The following is a 12888-nucleotide window of genomic DNA, read 5'->3' on the forward strand; positions in this document are numbered from 1 at the left end:
ACAACATATCGGAATCTATGGGACACATTGAAAGCAGTTCTAAGAGGAAAACTCATTGCTTGGAGTTCATTCCTCAAAAAAAGAAAAAACCAACAAATAAATGATCTCATACTTCATCTCAAAATCCTAGAAAAAGAAGAGCAAAACAACAGCAAAAGAAGTAGAAGGCAAGAAATAATTAAAATCAGAGCTGAAATTAATGAAATTGAAACAAAAGAAACAATTGAAAAAATTGACAAAACTAAAAGTTGGTTCTTTGAAAAAATAAATAAAATTGACAGACCCTTAGCCATGCTAACGAAGAGAAGAAGAGAGAGAACCCAAATTACTAGCATAGGGATGAAAAAGGCAATATCACAACAGACACTTTAGAAATACAGAAGATAATCAGAAATTATTTTGAATCCTTATACTCCAATAGAATAGAAGATAGTGAAGGCGTCGATAAATTTCATAAGTCATATAATCTGCCCAGATTGAGTCAGGAGGATATAGACAACCTAAACAGACCAATAACAATAGAGGAAATAGAAGAAACCATCAAAAGATTACCAACTAAGAAAAGCCCAGGACCCTATGGGTATACAGCAGAGTTTTACAAAACCTTTAAAGAGGAACTAACACCAATACTTTTCAAGCTATTTCAGGAAATAGAAAAAGAGGGAGAACTTCCAAATTCATTCTACGAGGCCAACATCACCCTGATTCCGAAACCAGACAAAGACACTTCAAAGAAAGAAAACTACAGACCAATATCTCTAATGAACCTCGACGCAAAAATCCTCAATAAAATTCTGGCGAATCGGATTCCAATACATATCAAAAAAATTATACACCATGATCAAGTAGGATTCATCCCTGGGATGCAAGGCTGGTTCAATATACGGAAATCAATAAATGTTATTCACCACATCAATAGACTTAAAAATAAGAACCATATGATCATCTCGATAGATGCAGAAAAAGCATTCGACAAAGTACAGCATCCCTTTATGTTCAAAACTCTAGAAAAATTAGGGATAACTGGATCATACCTCAACATTGTAAAAGCAATCTATGATAAGCCACAGGCCAGCATCATTCTGAATGGAGAAAAATTGAAGGCATTCCCTCTAAGATCTGGTACAAGACAGGGATGCCCTCTCTCACCACTTCTGTTCAACATAGTGCTCGAAACACTGGCCAGAGCAATTAGGCAGACGAAAGAAATTAAAGGCATAAAAATAGGAAAAGAAGAACTAAAATTATCACTATTTGCAGATGATATAATTCTATACCTAGCAGACCCAAAAGGGTCTACAAAGAAGCTATTAGAGCTAATAAATGAATTCAGCAAAGTGGCAGGATATAAGATCAACACGCATAAATCAAAGGCATTCCTGTATATCAGCGACAAATCCTCTGAAATGGAAATGAGGACAACCACTCCATTCACAATATCCTCAAAAAAAAAAAAATACTTGGTAATCAACCTAACAAAAGAGGTGAAAGATTTATACAATGAAAACTACAGAACCCTAAAGAGAGAAATAGAAGAAGATCTTAGAAGATGGAAAAATATACCCTGTTCATGGATAGGCAGAACTAACGTCATCAAAATGGCGATATTACCAAAAGTTCTCTATAGGTTTAATGCAATGCCAATCAAACTCCCAACGGCATTTCTTGTAGAAATAGATAAAGCAATCATGAAATTCATATGGAAAAATAAAAGACCCAGAATAGCAAAAACAATTCTAAGCAGGAAGTGTGAATCAGGTGGTATAGCGATACCAGACTTCAAACTATACTACAGAGCAATAGTAACAAAAACAGCATGGTACCGGTACCAAAACAGGCGGGTGGACCAATGGTACAGAATAGAGGACACAGAAACCAATCCACAAAATTACAACTATCTTATATTTGATAAAGGGGCTAAAAGCATGCAATGGAGGAAGGATAACATCTTCAACAAATGGTGCTGGGAAAACTGGAAATCCATATGCAACAAAATGAAACTGAATCCCTTTCTCTCGCCATGCACAAAAGTTAACTCAAAATGGATCAAGGAGCTTGATATCAAATCAGAGACACGGTGTCTGATACAAGAAAAAGTTGGCTACGATCTACATACTGTGGGGTCAGGCTCCAAATTCCTCAATAGGACACCCATAGCACAAGAGTTAATAACTAGAATCAACAAATGGGACTTACTCAAACTAAAAAGTTTTTTCTCAGCAAAAGAAACAATAAGAGAGGTAAATAGGGAGCCTACATCCTGGGAACAAATCTTTACTCCTCACACTTCAGATAGAGCCCTAATATCCAGAGTATACAAAGAACTCAAAAAATTAGACAATAAGATAACAAATAACCCAATCAACAAATGGGCCAAGGACCTGAACAGACACTTCTCAGAGGAGGACATACAATCAATCAAGAAGTACATGAAAAAATGCTCACCATCTCTAGCAGTCAGAGAAATGCAAATCAAAACCACCCTAAGATACCATCTCACTCCAGTAAGATTGGCAGCCATTAGGAAGTCAAACAACAACAAGTGCTGGCGAGGATGTGGGGAAAAGGGTACACTTGTACATTGTTGGTGGGACTGCAAATTGGTGCAGCCAATTTGGAAAGCAGTATGGAGATTTCTTGGAAAGCTGGGAATGGAACCACCATTTGACCCAGCTATTCCCCTTCTCGGTCTATTCCCTAAAGACCTAAAAAGAGCGTGCTACAGGGACACTGCTACATCGATGTTCATAGCAGCACAATTCACAATAGCAAGACTGTGGAAGCAACCTAGATGCCCTTCAATAGATGAATGGATAAAAAAAAATGTGGCATTTATACACAATGGAGTATTATTCTGCATTAAAAAATGAAAAAATCATAGAATTTGGAGGGAAATGGATGGCATTAGAGCAGATTATGCTAAGTGAAGCTAGCCAATCCCTAAAAAACAAATGCCAAATGTCTTCTTTGATATAAGGAGAGTAACTAAGAACAGAGTAGGGACGAAGAGCATGAGAAGAAGATTAACATTAAACAGGGATGAGAGGTGGGAGGGAAAGGGAGAGAGAAGGGAAATTGCATGGAAATGGAAGGAGACCCTCAGGGTTATACAAAATTACATATAAGAGGAAGTGAGGGAAAAGGGATAAATAATACAAGGGTGAGAAATGAATTACAGTAGAGGGGGTAGAGAGAGAAGAAGGGAGGGGAGGGGAGGGGAGGGGGGATAGTAGAGGATAGGAAAGGCAGCAGAATACAACAGACACGAGTATGTCAATATGTAAATCAATGGAAGTGTAACTGATGTGATTCTGCAATCTGTATACGGGGTAAAAATGGGAGTTCATAACCCACTTGAATCAAAGTGTGAAATATGATATATCAAGAACTATGTAATGTTTTGAACAACCAACAATTAAAAAAATAAAATAAAATCAACAAAAAAAAATATGTACCAAACACCTCTGCACATTAAACTTTTTGCTATATTGAAGATTTTTTGGTTGCGGTGTGGGGCAGCCCTGGAACTGTTCCTGCTAGGTAAACACACTACTAAGCCCCCAGGATCAGGATGATGATGATGATGGTGATGGTGATGATGATGATAATGATGACTGAGATGAGGTCTTATTATGTTTCCCAGGTTGATCTCTAACTCAGGGGCTCAAAGGATCCTCACCTCAGCCTCCCAAAAGTGGGACTATAGGCACATGTCACCACAGCAGCTATTTCTTTAGGCAAGATTTTCAAGAGTGACATTGTAAGTAGAATATATGCATGTTTTAAGGAATACCCATACCTACTCTCAAATTATATTTTTTTGGCAGGCCTCGTGCATACTAGGCAAGCACTCTTCCACTGAGCTACATCCCTAGTCTCAAATTATATTCCAAAAAATTGACCAAATTATGCTAAGTACATACATGAATATAACACAGTGAATTTCATTTTTATGTGTATCTATAAAGCACCACTTTAACAATCAATAGGTAAACAGAAAAAAGACCAGTGGAATAGAGGACAGGGAACAAGGGGAGGGATAAAGAATAGAGAGGACTGAAATAGAGCAAATTATATTCCAGGAATGTATGATTATGTCAAAATGTACCCCACTATTATGTACATATAATATTTAAAACACTTATAAGAACATTATAAAACAATTATGCTGTTACTTATGATAAACAGTTTTATTTCACTTAAAGAAACTTTTGCCAGTTTTTTAAGTAAAAGTTGTATTTCATGTTTATTTGTCCACTACCTCTAGTTACTTGGTTTTCTTTACGTGAATTGTCCAATAAGCTAGTGAAATATATGTGTAAGCCTATCAGAAGCATAGATTAGTGGATCAGCACTAAAGATATGCTACTCTTTTAAAATATTTGTGGCACAATCTTGTTTTCTTTCATAAATACAATCTAAATAAAGCAAAACGAGAAAGCAAATCTCACCTTTCTTTAGAGGTTTTGAGCAAATTTCTATTGGCCTAAATTTATTCTTCCTCCTCCTCACCCTCCTGTTTTTGTTTTTCCACCACTTTAACTTTCTCTTCTTTTCCTCTTTCATATTTTTCTTGTTTATCTTCTGATTCCTTTCTAATCTTGATAATTTCTTCTAGTTCCCCTTCCAGATCTTTATTTTTTATGAGGGTATAATGAAGCTTCTCATATACTTCATCAAATTTCTCTTCTGCCTGTCTGGCTCTGCTTTCAACCTCTCTGTTGTACAATGTCCAAAGAAACACAACAAAATGAAAAGTGTTGAAAAGGGATAAAAACTGATCATGTGAAAAGGGCAGTGGGGTTAGATGAACATGTCCCCAAGGGTGCAAATACAGGAAGCAGGAACATCAATGATTAACCAAGAATTCAGGGCCTTGGAGCTACTATGGCCTAATATTAGAGTTGAATCATGCTGTGATTTAAGAATATAACATACTTATTATTCTTTAGCAAAATCTGACTTTTAGGTATTTGAAATTATCTATCAATAGTCAGGAAACTCACTTTCAGTAATTAACTTGGACTTCATTTTTTTTTTTTTTTAAGAGAGAGTGAGAGAGGAGAGAGAGAGAGAGAGAGAGAGAGAGAGAGAGAGAGAGAGAGAGAAAGAGAGAGAATTTTTAATATTTATTTATTTTTTTTTAGTTCTCGGTGGACACAACATCTTTGTTGGTATGTGGTGCTGAGGATTGAACCCGGGCCGCACGCATGCCAGACGAGCGCGCTACCGCTGAGCCACATTCCCAGCCCCTAACTTGGACTTCATATTGATGTGATCCAACAAACTAAATCTAACAGCATCCCTTCTTTTCTTGCACCTCTAAAACCAGATTTTATAACTACAGCAACAAAAACCAGTTTGAGATGTGCCTCTTATTAGGGCACATGTTATATATCTATATGGCCTGCTCTTCTGTTGGTATCCTTGGACATCTTAACTACATTACCCTTCCTACTCTTTAGGCTATGTAACATTCTCTCTTAAGTACAATAATTTCTCCCAGTTCCGTTTATTTCCTTAAGTCATCTCTTAGAAACATACTGACCCTCCTAACTCCCTACACACAGATGCACATGTGAGCATATACATACACTTTGACTCCTCCTACCTGCACTGTGGTTGAGGCCAAATGTTCCTTCCAGAGCACTACAGTTTATTGCCTCTAGCAGAAGATTTGGAGATACTCACCACACTAGTAAGAATAAAGTAGGCAAGACAGCCAAAGGTAAGCCAAGAAATGTAGATTTTTCAGATAACCCCCTGGTGAGTGGCTTTCATTTTCTGCCTTATACTTACTTTAATTTCTCCTGCATATGTTCAATTACAGCCAATACTTCAACATGCTTTTGAGCCAATATACCTTGCTCAGCTTCTTCTTTCTGACAAAGAAAATACATGATATGAAGGAAATGAAAGTCCCAAAAGTTAATACTCTACTTCTTTAGGTATCAAGCCTTCCAGAATGTTCTTTTTCTACTCCTCATATTTGTCCAGTAGATTATTACACATGTTATTAACACTAGAAAATAACAAGGATACCTGTGACCAAACAGACAGAAGCTTCCAAATTATTCATACTACAGTGGGCATAAATTTCACTATGAGTTACAAGAGGCAGGAAACACAATAAGAACAAAAAGAGAGGAACAAGGATTTAAAAAATAAGAAGGGCAAACATGTTTTTGTAATAGATCAAATTAAAGATCAAGGAAATTAACTATATCTTATTATTAATAATTTACTTCATGAGGCACATAATGTTGCAAAATCCAATAAGATTTTTAAAAAATTTTAGTTATAGAGGGACACAATACTTTATTATTTTTACGTGGTGCTGAGGATCAAACCCAGTGCTTCACACATGCAAGCCGTGAACTCTACCACTTAAAGTTACAACCCCAGCCCCCCAATAATATTTTTTAAAATTCCTACTAGAGAACATCATAAAAATCACTTAAAGATATAAAATTTTTGTCAGGGAAAGGAAAAAAAATAACTTCTATATTTTGAATCTAGATATATTCTTGAAAACAAAGTAACAGGAACGTGAAAGAGGAAATTAGAGGCAAAAAATATAAGCATATTTCCAAATGAATATTCTATTTCCCCAAAGTATGAGCTTTTAAAAACCTACCTGCTTTTTTTTCCAATCAGAGGGAAATAAAAGGAAAACCCCACATAACAGCTGAAATGGGAGTTTTAAGTGTGTAGCCAGACAGCCACAAAATAGGGTCCTATGGGACCAAGCAAAGCCCTGTTGGGGCCTCATCCTCACGTGTGTGACTGTGCTGCTGCACTACCTTTCACTAAAACCTGAGAAAAAAAAAATGTATGGATTGTTTTCATTTGTAGTCTAATATTGTACTCTCTTCTTATGTTTTCCATTCCAAGTTTTCTAAGGAATCTCCATACTGCCTTCCCGAGTGGTTGCACCAATCTGCAGCCCCATCAGCAATGTATGAGTGAACCTTATCCCCACGTCCTTGCCAACATTTATGGTTGCCTATATTCTTGAAAATTGCCATTATGACTGGAGTGAGATGGACTCTCAGTGTAGCTTGCATTTCTCTAATTTCTAGAGATATTGGACATTTTTTCATATATTTGTTGACACTTCTGTGAAGTGTCTATTCAGTTCCTTTGCCCATTTCTTGGATTATTTGGTGTTTGGTGTTAAGTTTTTTGAGTTCTTTGTATACCCTGGAAATTAATGGTCTATCTGAGGTACAAGTGGTAAAGATTTCCTCCCATTCTGCAGACTCTCTCTTCACACTCTTGATTGTTTCCCTGGCTGTGAAGAAGCTTTTTAGTTTGATACCATCCCCTTTATTGGTTCCTGATTTTACTTCTTGCGCTTTAGGAGTCTAGGTTGAGGAACTTGGTTCCAAAGCTGACATGATGGAGATTTGGGCCTATATTTTCTTAATGTAGGCACAGAGTCTCGGTCTGATGCTAGATCCTTGATCCACTTTGAATTGAGTTTTGTGCAGTGTGAGAGATAGGGGTTCAATTTCATTCTACTACATATGGATTTCCAGTTTTCCCAGCACCATTTTCAGGCCATCTTTTCTACAATGTATATTTATGGTGCCCTTGTCTAGCATGAGATAACTGTATTGATGTGGGCATGTCTCTGCATCTTCTAATCTGTTTCACTGGTCTTCATATCAGCTTTGGTGCCATTTTTGTACTATAGCTCTTTAATATAAGATCTGGCATTATAGTGCCTCCTGCTTCACTTTTCTTGCTAAGGATTGCTTTGGCTATTTTGAGTCTCGTATTTTTCTCAATGAATTTCATGACTTTTTTTTCTATTCCTGTGAAGAATGTCACTGGAATTTTAATAGGAATTACATTAAATCTGTATCATGCTTTTGGGAGTATGATCATTTTAATATTAATTCTGCCTACTCAAAAACATGGGAAATCTTTTCATCTTCTAAGGTTGTCTATAATTTCTTTCTTTAGTGTTCTGTAGTTTTTATTGTAGAGGTCTTTTACCTCTTTTGTTAGATTGATTCCAAAGTATTTTTTGGTCTTCTATATGTAGGATCATGTCGCCAGCAAACAGCAATAGTTTGAGCTATTCTTTTCCTACTTATATCCCTTTAATTTCTTTCTTTTGCTTAATTGCTCTGGCTAGAGTTTCAAGGACTATGTTGAATGGAAATGGTGAAAGAGGGTGTCCCTGTCTTGTTCTAGATTTTAGAGGGAATACTTTCAGTTTTTCTCCATTTATACTGATGATAGCCTTGGGTTTAACTTTTACAATGGTGAGGTATATTCCTACTATCTCTAGTTTTCCTAGTGTTTTGAATATGAATGGATGCTAAATTTTGTCAAATGCTTTTTTCTCCATCTGTTGAGGTAATCATGTGATTCTTTAAGTCTATTGAATTGCATTTATTGATTCACATATGTTGAACTAGTTTGCATCCCTGGAATGAAAAATAGCCACATCACATGCTGCTGGTTGAGGCTGATAAATGACAGCACAGTGGTTTTCCCTTATCATGGGGGATATACTTTCCAAGATTCCCAGATGATACTTGAAACTGCAGATATTATGTGCTATTCAGCTTTGTATCACTGTGACAAAATATCTGAGATACACAACTTTTAAAAGGAGTAAAGATTTATTTTGGTTTATGATTGCAGAAGTTTCAGTTCATGGTCATTCGGTCCTGCTGCCTTTGGTTAGGGTGAAGCAGAACATCATAGTTGGGGGCACATGTGGAGTAAAGCTACTTACCTCATGATAGCCAAGAAGCAAAGAGAAAGAGGAAGAGTCAATATCCCAAAATCTCCCTCAAGGGCATGTAAGCAATGATTTAACTTCCTAACCATCAGGTCCTACCTCCTAAAAGATCTCCCACCTCCTCAGAGTGCCATCAGACGGAGATCAGGTCTTCAACACATCTGAACCATAATAGTGCCTGTCCTTATATATAAACACCATGCTTCTGTGACAGTCAATCTAATAACTAGGGCATCTATTGAAGCAGGTGGCACATAAGTACAGACATGCAGAACAAAGGGGGTAATTGTCATCCTGGTCAGCACAGAGCAGGATGGTATGAAACTTCATCATATTATTCAAAATGATGTGTGGCTTAAAACTATGAATTGTTTATTTCTGAAATTTTCCAAGTAATATTTTCAGACTGTGGTTGACCATGGTATAACTGAAACTGATGAAAGTGAAATTACTTTATTATTTTCCAAATAAATTACCCAGGAAGGGGCAGAAAATAGGGGAAAAAAGACAGAAAAAAAATAAAATTTGCTAAATGAATATGTCTAAAAATCAAATATTGACCAGGAGATTGACAAAATAAAAGAATGAAATTCTGATATTAAAATGAGGCTTAAAGATGAGAATGAGAAAAGATAAAGAAATGAGAGTTTTTCAGGGATGATGCTAGAAGAAAAAGAAAATCTATGTAATACCTTACTTAGGAGTGCCTGATCCTCCTAGAGGACTAAAAGCTATGCAACATTCACATCATTTTCACACACTGTTAGTTTTAAATGTCCTAGTTGGGTTTTAGATACATACCCAGGAAGCCAATACATATTCCCCTGATAGAGGTTTGGAATAAACATTTTCATCTTCCTCAATATATCGAATGACTTCTTCCTTCTCTGTAGATGTTGAAGGGATCTGGATTACAGAAACACCAAGGACCTGTTAACCAGCAGGTGTATGACATATGGCAAGTCAAGTTACCTGGAGCCAGGTCTGAAGCTTTAATTTTCCATTTTCTTAAACATTCAGCAAGCATTTTGAAAATGTCACACAGCAAACACTGACAAATTGCTAGGGAAGAAGGGGTGGGGACAAGGGGAGATCCCAATGGGAAAAACAGAGGATTTCTTCCAGGCCTCAGGAACTCACAGTATAGCAGTGAAGACAGATAATAAAACAAAACACAACATGATTACTGTTAGCATAAAAGTGTGTCCCAAAGGCTGTGTGTGCCCAGGAAAAGGAGCTTGCACTCTGTCCAGAAACTCTGCCCAGAAGTGTTCACTGGGAAAATGACATTTGGAGGCTGAACAGATGCTTATAAAACAGAAAAAGTCCTGAACTAAGTCCACAGGCAATGATAATATTAATAAAAATATAATAATTATTATATAATTATAAAATAATATTATTCATAATAATAATAGCTATTATTATTATGCTGTAAACAAAGGGAAAAGTATTTGCCTTCTATGTGCCAAGAACTTTACCAGAAATAACAGAAACTGCTGGTCAAAAGAGACTTAGGTACTATACAATATTTTTGTTCTGTCTTGTCCTTAGGTGAGTAAAAGGCCCAGGACAAGGTCTGGAGTCATGGCCACGTTAAAACTATATGCAGAGAATATTAGGGAAGTAAATCAAGGCACTGGAGACAGTGTTGGGCAGTTATGAGTTATGTAAGCTGAAGACAGTAGCAGTTAGTCTAGAATCCGCAAGTGCTCTTCTGCCAGGCTCATCTAGGTTTGAACGTTTGTTCTGCCACTAAAGCTATATGGTTTAGGGTAATACAGTCAACCTATCAGAGCTTTAATTTTCCTATCTATAAATGAGCATAATGTTATACCTTCATGTTGTTTTGTATAGGTAAGAATGTGCAGAGTTCATGATGGGAACTCAATAATTGGTAGTTACAATTGTGTTTTTATTATATTAATACAAATGCCCACGAAGGGATTTTATAACTACAAACGCATCAGCAGGGGTAGAGACTAGGACGGGGAGAAATATGGGGCTGGGACAGGAGAAAGGTAAAAGCAGATTGGGGTTGGAGCTGAATCAGTGGAGATATGGAATTTAAACTGCTATTTGAAAAATCTGGCAATGAAGGACAAAGAAACAGCACCAGGGTAAGAGGTTGTTCATTCAGTTAGTAGGACAGGGATGAATGCAGCTAATGGACAAAGGCTGGATTTAGAAAGGAAAACAGAGTGACACAGGGTAATTGTGTCTGTGGGTGTGGCTAGATCTATGAGGAAAAAAAGGAAGAAGTCACTCCAGAGGGTCTACTTCTACTTTCCATGGGGCTTATGTCTGTTTCTTAAAAAGATGAAGGAAATAATCTTAACCTATATGCTTACCAGACTGTTTTTTAACTTGGGGGTTCAAACAACTCTTCTGCCTCAGTCTCCCTAGCACCTGGGACTACAGGTACCCACTACTACTCCCCAGCAAATAATCATACCTCTTCTGCTTTCTCTTCTTCCTCTTCCACTCTCTCCTGAGATTCCTTAGTCTCTTCACTTAATTCTTCATCCTCTTTAGAAGGCTTATCTATATCTATTTCAGGTTCAATGAAGTCTTTTCTAACTTCCTGTGTGATGACACAATATTATAATCAAGGCTTACTGTCTGTCATTATTTATTCATACATCTTAATTGAGTGCTAATTCTGCAACTGGGTAATGAGCCCTTGGTAAGAACACAAAAGTTGGTAAGAAAGGTCCCTGCCTTAAAGAAGCTTACAATTTTGTGGACAACAAATCCTATAGATGTCCATAGTCATGCAGTAGGGAGCACCTAATGCAGACCAAGTGAAAGAGAAGGTTGGTCAAGCAGGTTTCCTGGAGGAGATGTCTGAGTTTTTTCTTGTAGCCTAAGAAAAGGAAGGAAGAAAGCACAAAGAGGTTCTGGGCAGAGGATTTTGTATGTAAATAACTGGTTTGAAAATAAAAGTAGTTCAATTGAATAGAATATTTGAGGTAAGTAAGAAGACAAGAACAATCATAGAGGACAGGCTAGACGGCCATGCCATGGAAACTGGATTTTACCCTGAAAGTAATGAGGCAGGCAAAAGGAAAGAAAGAAAAAAGGAAAAGAGGAAGAGAATGAAAGAGAAGGGAGAAGAAAAAGACAGAAAGCAGGAATGAACAACAGAGGTTGCAGGGATGAAGAGGAAGAGCACTCAAGATGTTTAAGAGGTAACTCTTGTGATTGACAAGATGGACATAGGATGGGGGGCTGGGGTTGTGCCTCAGAGGTAGAGCGCTCACCTTGCATGTGCGAGGCCCTGGGTTGGATCCTCAGCATCATATAAAATTAAATAAATAAAATAAAGGTACTGTGTCCAACTGTGGGAGGCCACTCTGTATGACTCGTGTTTTCCCCGCCCCCGGAGAGGCTTTGACCGTCACTACATCTCGTAGTGACCTGGACATTGCCGGGGTTCTGGAAGTTGAGGACGCACCTTCACAGGTAGGTGTGTAGCCCTGCAGCTCCTTGGGTCGAATTACACTCGCCTGTCCTTTGTAACCCGGCCCCTCCTGACCTTTTTTGGATGGAACTTTCTAAGAACAAGGGTCCCCCCAATAAAAAAGCCCATTTCCAGACATGCTTGCTCTCTCTCGCCAGCCTCTTGTGACTTTTCCTGGCTCTCCCATTTGGGGAGCTTGAGGCTGAGATCGAAGGAGCCATCCTGAAGCTTGTTTAAAGGTAAAGTGTGTGTCTGTGTTTTATTTGGTGTCCCTGGAAATTCACAGGAGCGACCTGAAGATTAGCTGCCCTCGCAGGTCAGGGGCAGCATCCAACTACAACTAAAAAATATTTTTTAAAAAAAGATGGACATTGGATGATTAGGGAAAAGGTGCATCTTGAATGACACATGGTTTATAATTTAGGCCACTAGATAGATGATGATGCCATTCAGAGATAATGAACAAAGATGGATAAACAGGTTTGGAGAGGGACGAGTTCAGGTTAGGCTATATGAGTCTGAGGTATTGCTGAGATATCTGAGTTTATATATCCAGTAAATACCTGAAAATATGGAGGGATTTGAGCTAAAGATAGATATTTGACAGTTATATGACTTAGTTAAAGCCAAGAAAGTAAATCATATTCTAAAGTCAAACTTGCAA

The 12888-nt window shown here is 37.5% G+C and overlaps 1 protein-coding gene across 1 annotated transcript in view; it reads right to left on the reverse strand.

Annotated features, from left to right (window-relative positions):
• Positions 1-4492: 4492 nt before the first annotated feature.
• Positions 4493-12888, reverse strand: part of Axdnd1 (axonemal dynein light chain domain containing 1) — an 85944-nt gene continuing 77548 nt past the window's right edge. Inside the window, exons 21-24 of the mRNA XM_026388475.2 lie at positions 11217-11345; positions 9563-9667; positions 5800-5882; positions 4493-4718 (exon numbers count right to left, since the gene is read on the reverse strand). Of these exons, the coding sequence (XP_026244260.2) occupies positions 4493-4718; positions 5800-5882; positions 9563-9667; positions 11217-11345 (543 nt within the window). The remainder of the gene's footprint in view (positions 4719-5799; positions 5883-9562; positions 9668-11216; positions 11346-12888) is intronic.

The sequence above is a fragment of the Urocitellus parryii genome, chromosome 9 (genome assembly GCF_045843805.1).
Source record: "Urocitellus parryii isolate mUroPar1 chromosome 9, mUroPar1.hap1, whole genome shotgun sequence".
Classification (NCBI taxonomy): domain Eukaryota; kingdom Metazoa; phylum Chordata; class Mammalia; order Rodentia; family Sciuridae; genus Urocitellus; species Urocitellus parryii.